General features: G+C 42.3%; 1 protein-coding gene across 1 annotated transcript; it reads right to left on the reverse strand.

The window, feature by feature from the left end:
- Positions 1–5,060: 5,060 nt before the first annotated feature.
- Positions 5,061–10,148, reverse strand: prss35 (serine protease 35). Its single transcript, XM_083899555.1, has 2 exons — positions 10,027–10,148; positions 5,061–7,067 (listed from the first exon to the last, which is right to left on the reverse strand). The coding sequence occupies exon 2, from the start codon at positions 7,046–7,048 to the stop codon at positions 5,792–5,794; it is 1,257 nt and encodes a 418-aa protein (XP_083755681.1). The 5' UTR covers positions 7,049–7,067; positions 10,027–10,148; the 3' UTR covers positions 5,061–5,791.
- Between the last annotated feature and the right edge of the window lie 8,605 nt (positions 10,149–18,753).

An 18,753-nucleotide genomic window follows, 5' to 3' on the forward strand; every position in this document is an offset into this window, starting at 1 on the left:
GACTTTATGTTCCTTGAGTCCATTGAATTCTGTCATCTTGGAATATGCCTGAAAAAGCAGTCACGGACAGGTTTGTTTCACGGCAACCTTAAGAATCTGATCTTTTTCCATTTGAAGCCTCTAGAATTATGATTTTTCATGCTTTTGGATGATACCAGCTGTCAATAACACAGGTATACGCTGTACTTTATCATCTAATTTAATTTGCTGTTGAAGTAGTAGTAGTGAGAAGTAGGCTCACTGTCCTTTTTTTTTTTTACCTCAAGTATTCCCAGATCATAACACAGGCTTGTAGTGACTACAACAAACATTAATAGCTTATGTTTATATTATGTCTGTATAAGAAACATCAATTACATTTTCAAAAACTGTCCCCTCAGGCTGGTGCCACACCTGGGGCACCAGGAGCAGCGCCACCTGCTGTAGCCATGGTGCCACCAATGAGCGTACAGCCTGGCTTTGGCGTGGTGAGATTAATACAATATCGTAGTGAAATTTCTCACGTACACTACTGTGATTCAGTTTCAGCCATTCTCTTTTGTCCTCCCTGTCTTCTCAGCCTTCTGGTGGACCTGGAGCTCCCATGATGCAACCCCTGATGGGGCAGCCCATGATGGCACAGCCAATGATGAGAGCCTCTGGACCAGGAGCACCGGTAACTGTCCACACACCAGCTAAAGCTTTCTCTTGCCAATATTAATTTCTATATAAACCATATTTACTACTTTCATACTCTTTCCCCTGTCTCACAGATTTCTCCAGGACCTGCGAGTCAGAGTCCTAAGAAACCCAAGGACCCTCTGGCAGAACTCGACCTCAAGGACTTCTTATAATGCCCCAGGTGTGACTTCAGACTTCAGTGTATACAGTATTTACAGCATAGTAAGAACAATAACTACTTGTGGATGATTTTGACAAGTGGTGGTTAATACACCACTATCTGCTTCATGGCTTATGATACATTTGATGGACAGTACATATACAGTTCGAGCACTACTTGGGCGAGGTAGTCATTCCACGGCTACATGAAACTGCCGTTATGTCGTTTTTATACACGACACAAACACACAAACTTGTTAGGTGCAAAGCAGTTATTTTCATTGTGCTGAATCATTAGAATCAGTTCATTAATATGACCAGAGCACCGACTCCGTCTGACGCAGTCACTGAATTAAAATACGGCTAAACGGGTTGCGATTCAGCTCAAGACCGTGGGCTTTTTGCAGTGATAAATACACCAGATTTCCCCACTAAATGTCGGAGATTAACGCACATTTTGGGGATTTTTGAGTCTTTTTAACTGATCTACAGTTCGGCATTATTCGGTTAGATTCCTGTGTCGGGACGTCGCACTCATGACTCTTCCAGTGACGACCAATCAGTGACCGAGAGTCTGTCCATGTCACATTTTAGTATCTCGTCAGAGCAGGTACTGTATAGTGGATAACCTGCCAATAGATACTGAAACTTGTTTTCGGTTCCTAAATATTTGATTGGAGACTAGAGAAATAACTTAAGGGTAAAACCAGAACAGTCAATGATCTTTAATGAAATAATGTGTCTCGTCAGGTTGTTTTTGTAGCAATTTGACACATTCATAACCTTTTACAAATATCTGCCTCTTGGCTTCTTCGCTGTTTAATGTGTTTTCAACAGTTCTCCCACAATGAGCTATTCGACATGTTTGAGCAGGAGAAGCACAGGTGTTTCTCATCACACTAATGAAGGCTCTGTTCACACTATGACAGTGAAGCAGCATTCAAAACAGCAGATCCACAGTGTCTTCACTTGTTCCAACTTCCACTTTGAGTTTCACTAAAATGTTTTAAACGTGTGGCCAATTTAGCCTTCACATGAATGGGTTCACTGTTAATGATCTCAGCGGTTCATTAGCGTCTGCTCGTGGGAATGCGCTGGAACCACTTTTATTCACCGCACTCGCCATTTTTACGACCGAGAACCACTAATCTTAGGAGGTTATGGTTTTGTCCAACTGTGAGTAGTATCTTAAAACGTAAGGTATTTAAATGAAATGTTCTGGATATGAAGGTTTACAGCCCTAAAGAAGTTGGTATTGACCCTGGGAAAGTGAGCAGGCCTTGGTGTGACGTTTGCCCTCTCTGAGTGTTTCCTCTTGTTTATTGAACACTCTGTGTTTCCTGTCCTCCAGCTTCCCTTCGTCTCTGGAGCAGCAGAAAGGGCCCTCTCAGCTTTTTTTTTTTTTTTTTTTTTTTTAACCTGGTGTCGATCAACATCTCAGGATGCCAGTGATGTGCAGCCTCTCAAACCGTATTACAGTATCTTCTCTCCACCCACCAACCCATCAATTACACCCCCTGTCCTTCTCCTGTGTGATGTTGTAGCACAAACTGTGAAAGTGAACCATAGCGGATAATATATAGCTATAAGAGAAAAAAAAAATACAAGTGTGTGCTTATGTAGATGTACCAATCTTTTGTCTAAACAAAACCCTTGGAGAAAAAATAACAAAAAAAAACGAGCGGAAGTGAAGGCGTATGTGTTTAGACTTCTTTCTAGTGTTGCGTTGAATGATGTGCTTTAGTGTTCTAAGCTCCACCCACCCCACCCCTCTGTACTTTTGTCCCCGCCTCCTGGTGAAAGGGGGGAGGAGCTCCTGTTTGTCAACGCCGCTCTGCCCGGGCACGAGTGGCTAACAAAGTCCCAGTAGATTTTCCAAACGATTCCGTGGTGTGTTGTTTACAGAACGGTCCTCCTTTGATGTACATAGATTTCTCCGGGCGAGGATTCTGTCTCTATTCTGTGTGTCTGTTGAAGAGAAAATATAAATGTGAATCTGACAAAAAGAAGTTGTGTGTGAGTATCCTTCTATTTCATGTTGTCGACTTCGACACGAGAAGCGTTATATGATTAATATATTGTATATTTTAAAAAACTATTTCTGTGGGCTTCTAATCATACCAGACCAGCAAGTGATCCTTTAATTTTTTTTAATTTATTTATTTAGTGTTTATTCCTTTATTCATTTGAGAATATCCTCCAAACTCGTGTTGACATTTGCTGGCATTGAAAAATCAAACATAAAAAAAACATATCTTAATTCCAGAGACTTTGTTTTTCATATTAATGGTACAAGATGAGTCTAAACTGCCCTTCACTATAAGTGTCTGTACAAGTGTCTTTTGCTTGTGTTTTCACCATGCAATGATGAATATTGTGCATTTGAAAACGTATAAATATAATATTGTCATTCCAAACTCAAAGGTATTTCAATTAGACTCAGACTGTGTTGATTTGAACGTGTGCCGAGACATTTCAAACGGTGGCTGACAGCCAACACGGTGACGTTAAACTCAAGAACACATCAGTTAGAGGTGCAGTATGACTGTGTCCTCAAGACATTTGGAAAACCGAGATTTAGATTTGTTGTGCTCATCGAAAAGGTCCATAGATGTCCTTTAAATTCCATGTTGCCAGCCTGTTGCACCCAGTGCTGTGAGGCGAACCTGTCCGACTGACTTTGTGTGTGTGTGTGTGTGTGTGTGTGTGTGTGTGTGTGTGTTTGTGTGTGTGTGTGTGTGTGTGTGTGTTTGTGTGTGTGTGTGTGTGTGTGTGTGTGAGTGAGTTTATGATTTAATTGCTGTCCGAAAACACCATCGAGTTGCTCATGTGGTTCATCGCTGACCTTTGTTCCTCATTTGTAACGTCTGTAATACTGTATTATGGCCACATGGGAGCAGTGTGTATCCACAGCTATGATCTTGCCCCCCCCCATGTTGTCATGTTATTGTGTGATCCAGCTCCCCCCCCCCATTTCAGTTTCAGTGGAGTGTGTGAGCAGGTTGAATTAAAATAATAATAATAACTCAGAGAAAACAATGGAAGATTGTTGACATTTTTTTCATGACCTAATTCTTGAAATTGTATTTTTGTTTAGTTGTAAAGTTATTTTTATTTACTATGGCCCTCCCCCAGTGCATGTAAGCCCAATGAGATGCAATAAATTCAATGACGGATTGAACTGCCTGCGCATTTCATTGTTTTACGAATGAATAAGTCTGAAACGACATTAACGGCACATTAACAAGAACAGTATGGTTATAATTCTATGATAGGGAGATCATTCTCTGGTAAAACCTCATATTTACGCAATAACCACCGCGATAATGACTTGTAGTGATGTAATAAGGAGATAATATCACTGTGATGTCATGTTTTTGCTTATGTAATATTCAGATTATATGGTAATCAGAATTACAACAGGCTACTTTCACTGTAAAACCTTCACATTAGAATGTTTGTGAATCAAAACAGGTCATAACCATGTGATATTAACCCTGCGTTACGCATGCATATGTATGAATCCTATGTGATACTTTATTAATCAGATGGTATACCATAATTGCTCATTTATAACGTATTATCACACTGTTATCATATTGTTAATCCACTTGCATCAGCTGATGTTTAATTAATCGGTTTAATTGCAAAATTGTACTTATGATACAGATCCCTGCAAGTCCAGCATTGTACTTTTCCACGTGGTTCCATCTATAAAACATTATAATTTGTGTCAAATTGGCTCCCTTTACAAAATACTTGTAAATATGTTGTAATTTGTGGTGTGACATATCAAACAGAGACCCCAAAAACACACACAAGTAGTAATCTTGGTTTAATGGTTTGTTGTCGTCAATCTGCAACATTAATTTCAGATTAATTTCAGGTATTTGTTCATTCAAAAGGGATAATACCCCCCAATGAATACTGAAACATGAGAAATATATATAAAAAAAATCACATCCCACATTTAGATGTGTTATTTCCTATCAAAATTGCATCTGTGACCTTATTTAACTCTTAGAATTACACAAAATCCCACCCCAACCCGCCAAAAAAACCTCAAGTAACTCGTTAAATGGTTCAGTCCCGTGTTAACACATCCCCAAAAACATGTAGCCTCACATTAATTACATAGTTACAGTACTAGGCTATCAAAGTATATTCTGAAACCCCCCCCCGACCCCTTCAGAAAGAAACAAAACAAACAAACAAAAACACAATTCCATAAATTAGCACCACGTCATCTGGGTAAGCACTGATATAATTATGTGCACGACAATGAAACCACATTTCACTGCACTGCAAGAACAGAGAAGATCTCAACATCTAATATCCAGGATTCAAAAGAAGAACCCTTTCTCTTATTTTAAAATGTAGCTGTAAAAAAAGAAAAAGAAGCAAACAAACAAACTAGATATACACAAAGCAAAAACACCAGCTCATTACATTAGATTGTTTTTATAAAAAAAAAAAACAGTAATCTCAATATTTCTATGAAGTTCAAATAATTTTTCCTGGGTCTTTTGTCAAAGCCAATGCACCGTGTAATCACCGTGTACAGTGGTAGTTAGGGGGAGCACGTCGGACTGTACTCACTCTCTCTGTACACGCTTCCCAACATTGTATCCAAAAATGGGTTCCAAACTTAACAACTTCATGATCCGCAAAAATACACAAAAAAACAAACAAAATACACTTTTTTGTCCTTTTTTTTTTTTTTTTTTAGCAAATAAATTAGAAAAGCTGAAGAGCCACAGTTCTCCTGGTGCCTTGTTTGCGAGTCTGCGGATCCACTTGTGTGTGTGTGTGTGTGTGTGTGTGGGTGGGTGTGTAAATAAGCGGAGGAGGAGGTGTTGCTCGGAGGAAACAGGAAGTAAAGAGGCAGTCGTCGGGCCCCTGGTTGGTGATAGGAGGAGGTCGGAGGGGTCAAAGGGGCAAAGGTAAGGTTCAGTGGGAGTCCTGTGTTGTCTTAGCCCACCTGGCACTCACTTGAGTCCCCGTGGACCCAGTAGCAGATCTGAGCATATTTGACGGGCGTTATCCTCACCGCCACGTTGTAATCCTGCTGCATCCCGTCCCCGTTTACATCCACCCACTGGTGGCCGGAGAAAATCCCAATGATCTTCCTCTTCCACTTTTTATTGCCGGGCTCTTTGAGGCGGATGTAGACGCCAGAGCCGCTGGAGCCGGGCTTGGCGTCGCAGTATTGATAAAGTAAATCGTTGGACTCCTCGGACACGGAGCAGAAGCGGTAGACCAGGTTGCCGGGCCGGTCGTCGTCAAAACCGGAGAAGTGGATCCTGCCAGCGGGAAGCTTCTTGACTGAAGGAATAACACCCAGATCCATGTGCTTGACTTTGGGGGCTTTCTTTAGCTCGAGAACGGCGTAGTCGAAATCTGCAGCCAGTCCGTCAGACACACCTTTGAACCAGCCCTTGGGAATCTGGGTCTGTTTGACCCTGGTCCACCTAAATGAAGGTTTCTCTGAATCTGCACTTCGCCGACTCCGGCTCTTCCTCCCTTTCCCTTTTCCTTTATGTTCTTTCAGGTCATTCTCCTCCTGGACTTCCTCTTTAGCTTTGTCTCCCTTTCTCCTCTTGCCCTTTCCTCGCCCTCCTCTACCTTTGCCTCCTTTGCCTCGTCTGGACTTCTCCTTCAGAATACCAACGCGCAGCTTCTGCGCTCCGTTCAGATAGTCATTCCCATCGTGGATGCAGTGAGCAGCTGTCAGCACGTGTCTGGGTGACACCAGGACCCCAGAACATCCTGTGGAGATCTTCACAGTGGTGGAGAAGGGATATTTGGTGGAGAACTGCTTATCAGAGATGGTGAAGCGGGTGTCGGTGCCGTACACCTCGCGTTTACGCCGTGAGTGAGTTGAGGAATTTGTGGACTGAGGGGTGACCTCGTTGAGACCTTGCACGGAAACGGAGGTGTACGTGCGCGTGCCGTTTTCGTAGACCGTCTCGTAGGACAGGAACTGCTCCAAGTCGTCCAGAGAAGGTGTCGGAAGGCGCCGCTGACACTCAATCCCACAGGTTCCACTTAACTCCAGTTGGGAATGAGCTGAGAAGTCGGGGCTGCTGAGATGCACGGTGCGTCTTTTTCTTACCAGAGGCACCGTCCACTGTGGCCACGTGTACTCATCACTGACTGCGTTCTCCTCAGCAGCTGCAGCCACAGCCAGTAGCACCGGGAGCAGGATACACAAGGGTATGAGGCCCATTGTTAAGTTGGGCCTGGCTCTGAAACACAGAGAGCAGAGAGGAGAGGTCATGATACTGTAGGTTCAGTTGGGTTTCAGGTTGTTCTTCCTATAGCTACAGTTATAATGCACTGGGGGTTGTAGTGTCAGCAGGTCAAACACGTTAGTTCTGAACTGAAATGACACATAACCCAAATGAATGATCCCATCTTTGGTGATTCTTTCATCCAGAAGTTCAGCATTTCATTCAGATTTGTGAGACAAACAAACCACAACCGTTTAAATTTAGGCCTGTACTCAGGGTTCACAGAGTTCAGATAACACAGCAAGCCGAATGAATGTCAAAGAGGTACAAAAAAACAAAACATCAAGAAGAGGAGAATGCTTTGTTTCTCAAGAACCTGGCTCTGAAGATGCCGTCTGAGAGCTCACACATTGAGATTTTCATAACATCTGGCACGGATATATACATGATGCATCCCATTTTTCACATAGCATCACCAACAGTCACCTTCAATCAACATAATCTTAAAATATTCCCACTGGATTGACACCAGACTTTTGTATAGACATTCACGGTCAAAGTTGTGTGTTTTTATCAGGATATTTTTATTCAAATGTCAAATACTATGGTTTAAGAAGGAATCACTGCAAAACTATAACTCCTACTGTACTATTCATCAGTTGATGTCTTTTTTCTACATTTATAGGACATTTATTGCAGCTCCTTATTTGAACAGCAGCCATTTCGACATGGTTTAGCAGGTGATAGTGATGACATTATCCGACTCTGCTCGGTTCATACAAAGTGTGCGACAGTGAAACCGGAACGCGCCCTGAAATCACCAGTTACATTTTTTACACCTGTAATTTTCTTATCACGTCTTATCCAAGTGGCTGCTGTCCGTGCCAAGTCCCAGGGAAAGTTATGAGGTCATGTGACGTGCAGTGTGACCAAACAACATCAGTCAGTTCTTGTATAAAACTGTTTTGTGCAGCAAACACTTATAGTTAGTGAGTCTTTGTCACACTGTGATGATGGACTGTGTAACACAGTAACATCTACTTTCCTTTACAGCCACAGGGAGGCAGTGCAGCACAGAATATTTGAGTCATGTATAAGTTTAGACTCAGCACAGGCACTGCTGTTTGTGGGGGATACTTTTTTTTCTTCAAATGTTCAACGTCTATGAAAGAAAGATTAGTGTGATTTCTGTCACCGCTGCTCGTGCAGCACTTTCTCCAGAGCTGTTGCATGTGTCTTGTGGCTTCGAGAGAGAGGAGAGATTTATGTCCACTGAGTCCTGCAGGAGGCTGCGGGCAGTGAGAAGCAGAGGATGAACCCTGATGCTCTGAACGGGATGAGACAGTGGCTTGGAGGTTTGCCACAATGGTTAACCTTCTCCCTCAGTAATGACCATATCTGGTTTCCCCTGAGCTCCACTCCGCTCCTTGTCCAATGCATATAAATGTCATCAAACATGGAAGAGCTGTGCAGTCTGTACAGTAAGTGTGAGGCTGCCAATAATCCTGATAACCCTGTAAAGAAAGTTACAGTGTGGACGCACGCTCTAATAGATTCAGCAGACTGTCGTTTGACTGCAAGGCAGGGGGATCTTTCAGCGAGTCTACATGGCTGTGGTGATGAAGTCACTCAGCGAGAGAAAATCATTTGGACTCAAGAGAGTCCACACACACAAACATTCCCTTTCAATTAGATGTGAGTGCAGCGTGAAAATGAGAAGTCGCCTGGTCTGGCAAAGCTCCAGCAGACTCAGCTGAGAGCTGCATCTATCTGTGGATCATATCAGTGTGAGTTCCACCTTTTTCGTGACACTGCAAAGCCCTTGTTGCCCTGCGTCGTGTGCCACACAGTCTCCAATAAAACACACACACACACACACACACACACACACACACACACACACAGAAAGTGGCCAACGTCTAACCAGTCCAGAACAGACAGCAATTATAAAAAAAAGGCCATGCAAGCCCACAGTAGCTGTAAAACAGCCCCGGGTTAAACGAAGATGCAGAAATGACCCTTTAGTTTGTCTCTGTGAAGCGTCACACTCCCACCACCAGACTCAGACATAACACACACATCCAGAAGAAAGGCTGCAATTATTCAGCACAGAGTGGAAACTGATACGCTGCCATCTCAGGCTCACGCTCCTTTTCAACTCTACGTTATTTTTCCACTGCTGTCAGCATGAACAAGAAAAGCTGTGCCCCCTCTCCATCCCTGCACACAGAGGCCGTCACAAAGCTGCCTTATGGCACCCAAGAGACACAGTGGCCAACAGGTGGCGCTATGGCACAGCTGTCTCTCTCTCTCTCCACCTCAGTAAGAATGGCTCAGGCCATTGTGTGATTCACACCATCTTTTTGAAAAAGAATGACTTTCCATTCATTTTTTTGTTGTTGACACATTTAACATTGAATAAACTTCACTTCTCAGATGCATCAACTTCCAAAGTGTTTTAACAACCAAAGCCTCATCACACAAACTCTGCTCATGGTTTCTGTTATGAAAATCCAAATAAAAAGTCTGAGCCATCTGCTTTCACATTCCAAAAGTGATGGGAAAAAAACAACACAATCAGCATCAGCAGTGGAAATAAATATCACATTTTTCCTTTTCAAAGAAATAAGAAGGAAAACATCTACAAGTCCACATCTGCATCACCAGCTGTGCTCAACACACAGCTGCACAGTGCACTTAAAATGTACTTAAAACACAACCAATAATACTAATAATATTAAAACAATGTCTAATAATAACAATTTGTGTCAATAAAGTTGAATATTTCACCTAAATCTACTTTTTCATCTACAAAGAAACAACTATTTAACTAACTATTAACTAACTATTTAATAAAAAAGTGATAAAAATAACAATAACAACAACAATAATTGAATAACAAGTTAAAAACAACTAAATCTCCTGCAAGTTTTCCAACAAGAATCACAGGATCAACTGTGGAACGTGCTCTTACCTGCTTGCATCCGATTGATGGATATGTCAAATATCCGCAAATGTATTGTTTGTTTCCCTCCCTCAGATATTTATTAACACAAATATGATCCCAGTTAGAAAACAGTCACTGCATCCCCAGATCCCAGACGTGCAGGTCTCAGCAGGGCGACGACTCCTGTCTCCTCATGACTCCTTCAAAGAGGCTGAGAGAGAAAGTCGCAGCCGGGGGACGCTGCACTCAGGCTGCACTTGATGCTGAGGAGGGAGGGAAGGAGAGAGGGAGGGAGGGAGAGAGGAGGGAAGGAAGGGAGGAAGCAAGGAGGAGGAGTGGGTAAGGAAAACTATTTGAAAAGACCTTTTTTTTTTCACTTGTGACAAAAGCTGTTCTCATAGGGGAGGAACCAGACCGACTGACTCTTTTTGACTGAATCTGCTGAATTAGGGATGAAGTCAGCGGATTATTTAGAAAAAGAGAGAAACAGAGCGAGAGAGATTAAGGTCAATATTTAGGTTTTATGTATTTCAATTGCATTTAAAATTTCCGTCCATTTGGATTACACTGATTTAAAATTAATAGACTTAAACTTAATGGGATGCATATTTGTGTAACAACACTAATAAACCCCATTTTAAGTGCATATACCTGGTTGTTAAAGGTACAATATGTAGTATTTATGGGTTTATATTACCCAAAATCCACTTTTTTATACATATTATGTGCTCCTGCATTGTCTAGTCGCTGTATAATAGTTTTTGTTTCATTTTCGTAGTGTTTCAAAAAGTCATGTAAAATAACATGACCGCGGACCGCGGTTGCATAGCCACTGTTAGCAGCGAGACGCCATGTTTCTACCGGGGTCTGTAAGGACAAATGCGAGAGAACAAAACAAGCGTCTCTTCACTTGTAGTGGAAGTCCCGCCTCCACTCTCTCCGCTTCGTCTGCTACGGCCGCGGTAGCTCGTCCTCTCCCTCGCCTCACGAACCTCATCTGCTGACACGGAGAAAGACAACGAGGACGACATTTGACCAGCTGCGGATACCGTAGCGCTCAGGGAAGGGAGGGGGTGAGCAGAGCAGCAGGTCTTTGTTGTAAATTTCAGCCTCTCCTCTAGATGGCACTATAAACTACTTATTCCCCCTTTAAGCATTTCAGACATATTCGAGTTATTAATATTGTACACACATGTTGTTGTTTGTTGTCACACCGGTATGTATCACGACATGCTACGTACCATGTCACGATACGTACCGCGTCACACTACGTACCGCGTCACGCTACGTACCGCGTCACGCTACGTACCACATCACGCTACGTACCACGTCACGCTACGTATCACGTCATGCTTCATATCATGTCACACTAAGTACTACGTCAAGATACATGCCACCACACGCTATGTACCACGTCATGCTACGTACCACCACATACTAAGTATCAAGTACGTCACACAACGTACCATGTCACGCTACGTACCATGTCACGCTACGTGCAACATCACGCTACATGCAACGTCACTCTACATACCATGTCATGCTATGTACCACCACACGCTACGTATCATGTCAAGCTACGTACAACGTCGCGATACGTACAACGTCGCGCTACGTACCACATCACGCTATCACACAGACGCGACCGTAGAGCACAGCGCACACCGCACCTACCAAGTAGAGTTATTGTTCTCAAACCGAGGGCTTCCACACCGTACCATACCATGACGGAAACGTGGACGTTTCGCTTTTTCTCGTACACAAACAACATGAAGACACAAGATGGCGGCCACTGTACAACAAAGCCCTTGCCTAAAGTTTGTTTATTCCGAGGCTATGAAAACCAAACTGTTTTTATTTAAAATCTATGATACAACAAGTATGGAGGTAGTGTATTACATTTTTGCCAATAAACCTTTGGCTGCAGCACAGTGTCTGTGAACAGTCGCTGCGTCAAGCACAGACCTTTAGACCCGCTAAGATCTGTGTGTGTGTGTGTGTTTAGACTTTCTATTAAGCAAAGGTCAAGGCCCAAAGGAAGGACCTGTGGCCTCTGGCTGACAGAGGAAGAACGCCACAGTGACTTAGCCAAATGTCAATGAGACATGGAAAATATGTGTATAATGAAGGAGAGAAGAGAAGGTGATACACATGTGGCTCCAGAGGGAATAAAGAGTGCAGCACGTGATTGGGAATTGATTTCTACTGAAATTGAGATAAAATGACACCCGTTCCTGACTGTGTGTACATCCTGGTAGCCTAACTGGCTGTGGGGACAATTTATAATTCAAATCTCTCTTTTTTGGGACATGTTGACCCCGTAAGGTCACAAATTTAAAGGGCTCTTGAGGGTTAAGACTTGGTTTTAGAGTTTGGATTAGAAATGGGTGTTAAGGTTAGGTTAAAGGTTAGGGTTAGACACTTAGTCATAGTGGTTAAGGTTAGGGAGTGCAAGTGAGTGTAACAAAAGATAAAGATAACTTTATTTATCTCCAAGGGGTAAATTACAGTGTCGCGGCCATACAGACAAGGCATTGGAAATTAAAAATATTATCTAAATACACAAGATATAATCTAAATACACAAGATATACAAATGAAGACCAAGAAGAATAATTGAACTGGACACACACACACATACTGTAAACAGTATGAAGACAGTCCAAGGCATCAGTGTTATGATATTAAATTGTTGTACAAGAATGCATGTGTGTGTTTATTGTATTTGTGGCTTTGTGAGGACCAAAAATCAAATAAACCACACAGAGTGAGGACAATTTGGCTGGTCTTCACTTCTTTAAAGGGCTTTTGGGGGGGTTTAGACCTGGTTTTATGGTTATAATTGCATTAGGTTAAGGGTTTAGTTGTGGTGGTTAAGGTGAGGGTAAAGGGTTAGGGAATATATTATGTCTATGAGAGACCTCTCTGAATCCTCGTACACCCACTGCAGGCTGTCACACTTCTTAGTTTGTCTTATACACAGTGCTAACTCACTGGTAGGGTCATATCAGTGAGCTTCACCGTGGGTGTGTGGAAAAACACTGTGTCCGTGACGTCAGTCGCCCCTGGTTTACTCTGAAGCTACCACTCACTGCCATCTTTCTTAAATTACCCGAGCCGCGATATGTAAATTATTTAGGCAATAAGTGTGGGTGGAGCCCTTTCATGTCCTCTTCCAGTCAAAAATGTGTTGTTGTCCTATTGTTTCCCCCCTTTTTCCCACTCATTCTTACTGTTATGTTTGAGCCTCACTTTATGTCCAGGGTTTAGTTTCTCACAGACGTTTTGTTTCTCAGTTAATGTGCACGTAGCTGTGGTCCAAGCGAGATGTGAATAATTTCGACTTCAATCAGTCACCTGCCACTTTATTATTAATTTAACATTATTTTCCACTTTCAGTAGCTTTGAGCTGAAGTTTCGTTTGTTCAGACAGAAAAATAAGGTCTTACATCCCATCACACACCTGGGATGGTGTCCTCGCCAGGACGACAGACAGCAGGGGGCGTAGTCATCTCCTGCTGTCCACAAACCTGTATAAAACAGGAAGCAAGACATGTCACATGTAACATCACATGACCCTTCTGAGGAAGACAGCAGGAAGTCAAGGTAATCAGAAAAAACTTTTTTTTTTTTTGACTTTTTGGAATGATTCAGTACCTTTGTTGTAATGTGCTGAGGTGCAATCAACAAGGAATTTGTCAAGAACTCACTCTCTTTTTTGTACCATTCCCTGTAAAACACTTGAGATGATTGTGCTTGAAAAGTTTCTGAAATAGTCAGACCAGCCAATCTGGCACAAACAACCATGCATTGAATTGCTACCATGTGATTGGCTGTGATATTTGTGTTAATAAGCAGTTTAACAGATGTACCCAGGAAAGTATCTGCAGGTTAAAGGTTAGTGAGAATTGGTTTTAACAGGATCTGTGAAGAAAAAAACCGAATGACATTGTTTAACAGATACTATTTTTAACACTATGTTCTGTTTGAAAGCATGTCAGAAGAAGATATTTACTTTCAGCAAGTGCCAGTCTTGCATAAAGTACCTAAAAAGGGTATTGATCTTACCAGAAAATGACTTTAGTAGAAGTCACTTAAAAAAAAAAATAATAAAAAAAAAAAATGTACGGAAGTTTTAGAAGTAAAACTAAAAGTATTAAAAAAAGTGAGGTGTTAGGATTGAGCCATAGTAACTCAGTGGTAGGGCAAGTTGTCTCTCAACTGGAAGGCTCAATTCCTGGCTCTGCTACTCTATATGTGTCCTTGAGCAAGGCACGCTCCCATAGAGTGGTCCTATTGCACATATAGTTATGGAGGTCTACTTACATACATTAACTTGTTTTTATGGTCAAAAACCTCCTAGTTGGGGTGGTGTATAGCTCACTTGGTAGAGCTGCTGTCCCGTGTTGATGCTATAGTCCTCACTGCAGGTGGCCCCGATTCGAATCCCGCACCGGACGGCCCTTTCCTGCATTTCTTTAACCTTCTCTGCCTCCCCGTTTCCCGTCTATCTCCACTAACAACTATCAATTAAGGGCAATAAAGCGCCCAAAAAATATATATATATAAAAAAAACCTCCTAGTTGCTGTAAAAGCGCCTCACTGAAGCTCTAGTCGCGCTGTTTCAGACTGAAATCTCACCTGTTGTGATAGGCCAGCCAACGAGAGCTTTCCCATCTGTCTTGTGATTGGCCAATACCTGGAAGTGACGTAATCAGTACAACAGCTCTCAAAAGCGCAGCACCCCCTCTGACGGTGGGTGCACTGCTACTCATTATCAAAACATTGTTTTAACAGTGTTTAAAAATAGCTTCTTCACGACTCCCCGCCGCAGTCCCTTTTATGACTTTGACCCAGAGTTTGACCCAGAGTCAGAAGACACTGTCGCTCGTGAAACACCTCCACAACGGACGTTCTTCTTCTTCTGCGGTTCAATGTACGCAACCGGATGTGCCCGGACTAGTGCATGGAGCAGGAGGATCCGCTGTTCAGGAGAACCGCTGTTTTTTCAGAGATCTTGCAGAGCCTGAGATTACAATACAACACAGCGTTCTCAGCAGTGGCTGAACTGTTTGTTTCGAACTTTCAGAGCTTCATAAACGAGGTAATGACGGAGATAAACACAAAAAAAAAACAGCGTTAATTGGTACTTCCGTTCAATGGGAGCTTTAATGCCATATTGAAGCGTGTGAATGAATATGGTAAATGTATGAATGGTAAAACTATAGTTAGACTAGAAAAGCTCTATATAGATAAAGACCATAACCAACTCTTGATCTTCTGATTTTATTTGGTAGTAACGAGTAACAAAGATAGAGGAAATGTAGTGGAGTAAAAGTAAAAGTTGAAAAAAAAAATAGTACTTCAGTACAGTACTTTGTTACATTACAGCACTGGCAAATGCCTCCCAAAACCCAATATGGAAGTCGCTGTCTCTGGTGTTCTTGCTGTGCTCTTGGCAACGTTTCGCTCACCTCTGTCCAGAAGCAAATCAACACAAACCCAAACCAGTGTTATCACAACTGTAGCACACGCAGACAGAGAAGCACAGAAAATATTCCTGTTTCCAGTCAAGTTCAGTGTCAAAGGTCACAGAAGACGGATGGGACAACAGAGTGAGAGAGGGAGAGAGAGGGAGGGAGAGAGAGCTCAGTTGCTTCCAGATTCCAAATAGGAAAGCAGTGAGTGATCTTTCTGGTTGGGGTCGGAGCCGTGCGTTGTGGATAGAGGGGCTTTTGTGCCAAGCGTCACACCCTCCACACGGGAAGTGCTCCCTTTGCTCTCTGCTGTGGTGGACGAACGCTTATTGGTGGGGGAGCGCAGGTCCAGGAATTTCATTAGTTGCGTTTGGATGAGACTTTCTCTGCCTTGTGAGCAGTAAAAGACGAGTACGCCAAGTTTTAGGCCGCCTTTCTTGTCAGCGTAGCCTCCTTCATTGTGTCTTAAAGGCAGCTGTTGTGAGTTATTGTATAAAACCACTGGGTTATCACAAGCGCCGTGATTTCAGTTACGACAAATAGAAGATTAAAACTGTACCTTGAGAGGTGAGAGGGCCTTTTCTCAGCGTATAGCAGCGTACATTAAAGGCAGCATAGTTTTCTGCACAGACCACACTAATAAACCAGTTCAGGGGCTGCAGTGACCCACAGTTCACTTCCACAGGCTTTATTTTGGAAACTGAATGGTCTTTGAGCTCCGCACGGCGTGAAACAGACCGCCATTGATATGATAGGACTCTGTACCTCACTGCCGCTCTCCCTACCCCACACACAAACATTAATACTGTATAGTAAATACATATATAAACAGTAATGGGGCAGTTAGTTAAAGGGCTATGTAAAGTTTAGTCTTTTTTAATAGTAAATATTTGGGTAAATGGTTAGCGTGCCCGCTTTCAGAAAGGAGACTGTACGCGATGAAAGGCTGCCTCAAGTCACACGTGCCGCTGAGTGTTCTCATGTGTAAATGAACAGGCGGCCACAAAGACGGACTTGTGGAGCAGGGAGTTCATGACACTGTCGCAAGTTTGAAAACCTTCAACTTTCAAGAACGTTGACTTTTCAGGAATAATAATAATAATAATAATAATAATAATAATAAAAACAACATTGTTGTTGCACATGAAATTGGAAGGAACTGCCCTGGGCTGCTTCACTCAGGTGAAGGACTTTAAGTCCCGTTCAAGAGGAGGTCTCAGATTGACAGGTGGGCTGGTGCAGCGTCAGCAGAAATGTGGACACTGTGCCAGACTGTCCTGCAGAACATTCCAACCCTCACCTGTGGTCATGAGCGTTGGGTCAACGGCTAAATAAAGTGAGTTTGCCTCGTGCGGCTTGGCTCACTGTCGGAGATCGGACATCACACAACCGCAGCGTCAAAAATCAAGCAACGGGGGAAAACCAGCAGCCGCGGTCAGAGGACTTAAAGCTCCAGTGTGTAACTTCTGTTGCTACTAGCTACTAGCTGCACATGGAAAATGCTGAGCAGTTTATCAAAGACTTTTTCTAATGGTTACAATCTAAAATTCCAAAAAAGCTTTTGGGAAATGACATCAGACTCCTCTCGTGAACCTGTGGAGCTTATTCAAAGGACAATTCTAGATTCTACACTGGCCTAGAGGTGCCAGCCATTATTACAAAAAATGTGAAACACTTTTACAAAGCTTGAAACTAATTAATTTTTTTGAAAAAAAATTCACAAAATGAGAAACAGTTTTCCAAATCCCAAAACAAGTGTACAAAAACCAAAGTGCCTATACGGAAAGGGAATGTCCCACGCCACAAGTCTGACGTAAAGGGATGGTTCCTTCTTCGAAAAACAAATTTACAAGATGTGAAACACATTTACAATTCCCCAAACAAATTTACCTGACACTGTTTCGATATAAACAAAAGAGACAAGACATATTTTTTCTTCATACACAATAGTCACTCAACCAATCTTATATAGCATCACTTCCTTTCAACCTGGCTTTCAAAATAAGAGCAGCTGACTTCGGCTTTTTACGCCTTCTTATATAATTTTTTTTTGCTGTATTAGAAACATGGTAATCTCATTCCAAAGCGTAGTCCTTTTCCATAAGGACTGTGGCTTTTGTAATAATGGTTTGCCCGGGCCACCGTAGTATTCCAACCATGTGCCGACATCTCACCTTACTATCATAGCTGTGCTTTCCCTCCATCCATGGGGATTATAAAACCCATCACTTTGTGTGCAGCACGAGAAAGAAAACAAAACATGACACAGAGTCATGTGGGTCTGTAATCAGCTCTGTGTGAAGTCATATGACAGAGGGTTTGAATGGGACCAACATTTTTAAAAGTTACGCACTAATGCTTTAAGTAAAACATTACTTGAATCTTCAAGAATGCAGGTATATGCTGTATGCTGTGGATGACTGAGAATCCTCACAAACATTACTTCTGGATATAAAGTAATCTGCCCAGTGATTTAGTTGCCACGACAACATAAATACGAAAACGATTTACTTACGTGGATATAATTTCTGGGAGACAGAATTATTGCAGACTGACACGCTTCACTGTCCTTTCAAACAACTCAACAAGTTATTTCAAACCTCTATGACTCCTTCTTTCTGTGTGTGTGGCCGTGTTTGCGCCTGACTGCAAACTTAATCCCTTTAATGTAAGAAAAACATAACAACTGCATGCACCTGAAACATCTGTTCTACGTGCTGTTAATTCACAAATAACTCCCCAGTGCTCTACAGGTAAGAAACAGAGCATCTGTTGCTTTTTTTTTTTTTCACGAGGATGTGGATAATATTTGGAAACTTGTGGTTTCCAGTCATGATTGATGATCTTGTAATTTGCGCTCTGGTACAGTAATGGTTAGTTCAGAAGTCCAAAAGTGCATGAGGGGAATAGAATTCGGGAGTTGAGTTTCCTTTTAAAAGTGGGCATTAAAATGGAGGACGCCCTCAATGATCTCTGACTGACCTCTGAGGTCTTCTTATTGTGAGTACACACACGACAGCATTTCACCATCTGAAGCTGAAAAGTCCAGGCTTAAAAACAGGAAGCAAAACAAACACAAAAAAAACCCCCCAAACCAAATCTCTTATCATGATGATAATGTGTAAACACCAGTCAGGGATATGCTTTAAACAAACATTTGCATAAGACATTGGCAAAGATGATTGCCATAACCTAAACACCAAACGTGTATTTTGCAGATTATACAGTAGACGCAGCATCAGCGACGCTCATTTGGCAACACACGCGGTAAAGGGGGG

Source organism: Microchirus variegatus (genome assembly GCF_963457635.1).
Source record: "Microchirus variegatus genome assembly, chromosome: 1".
NCBI classification, from domain to species: domain Eukaryota; kingdom Metazoa; phylum Chordata; class Actinopteri; order Pleuronectiformes; family Soleidae; genus Microchirus; species Microchirus variegatus.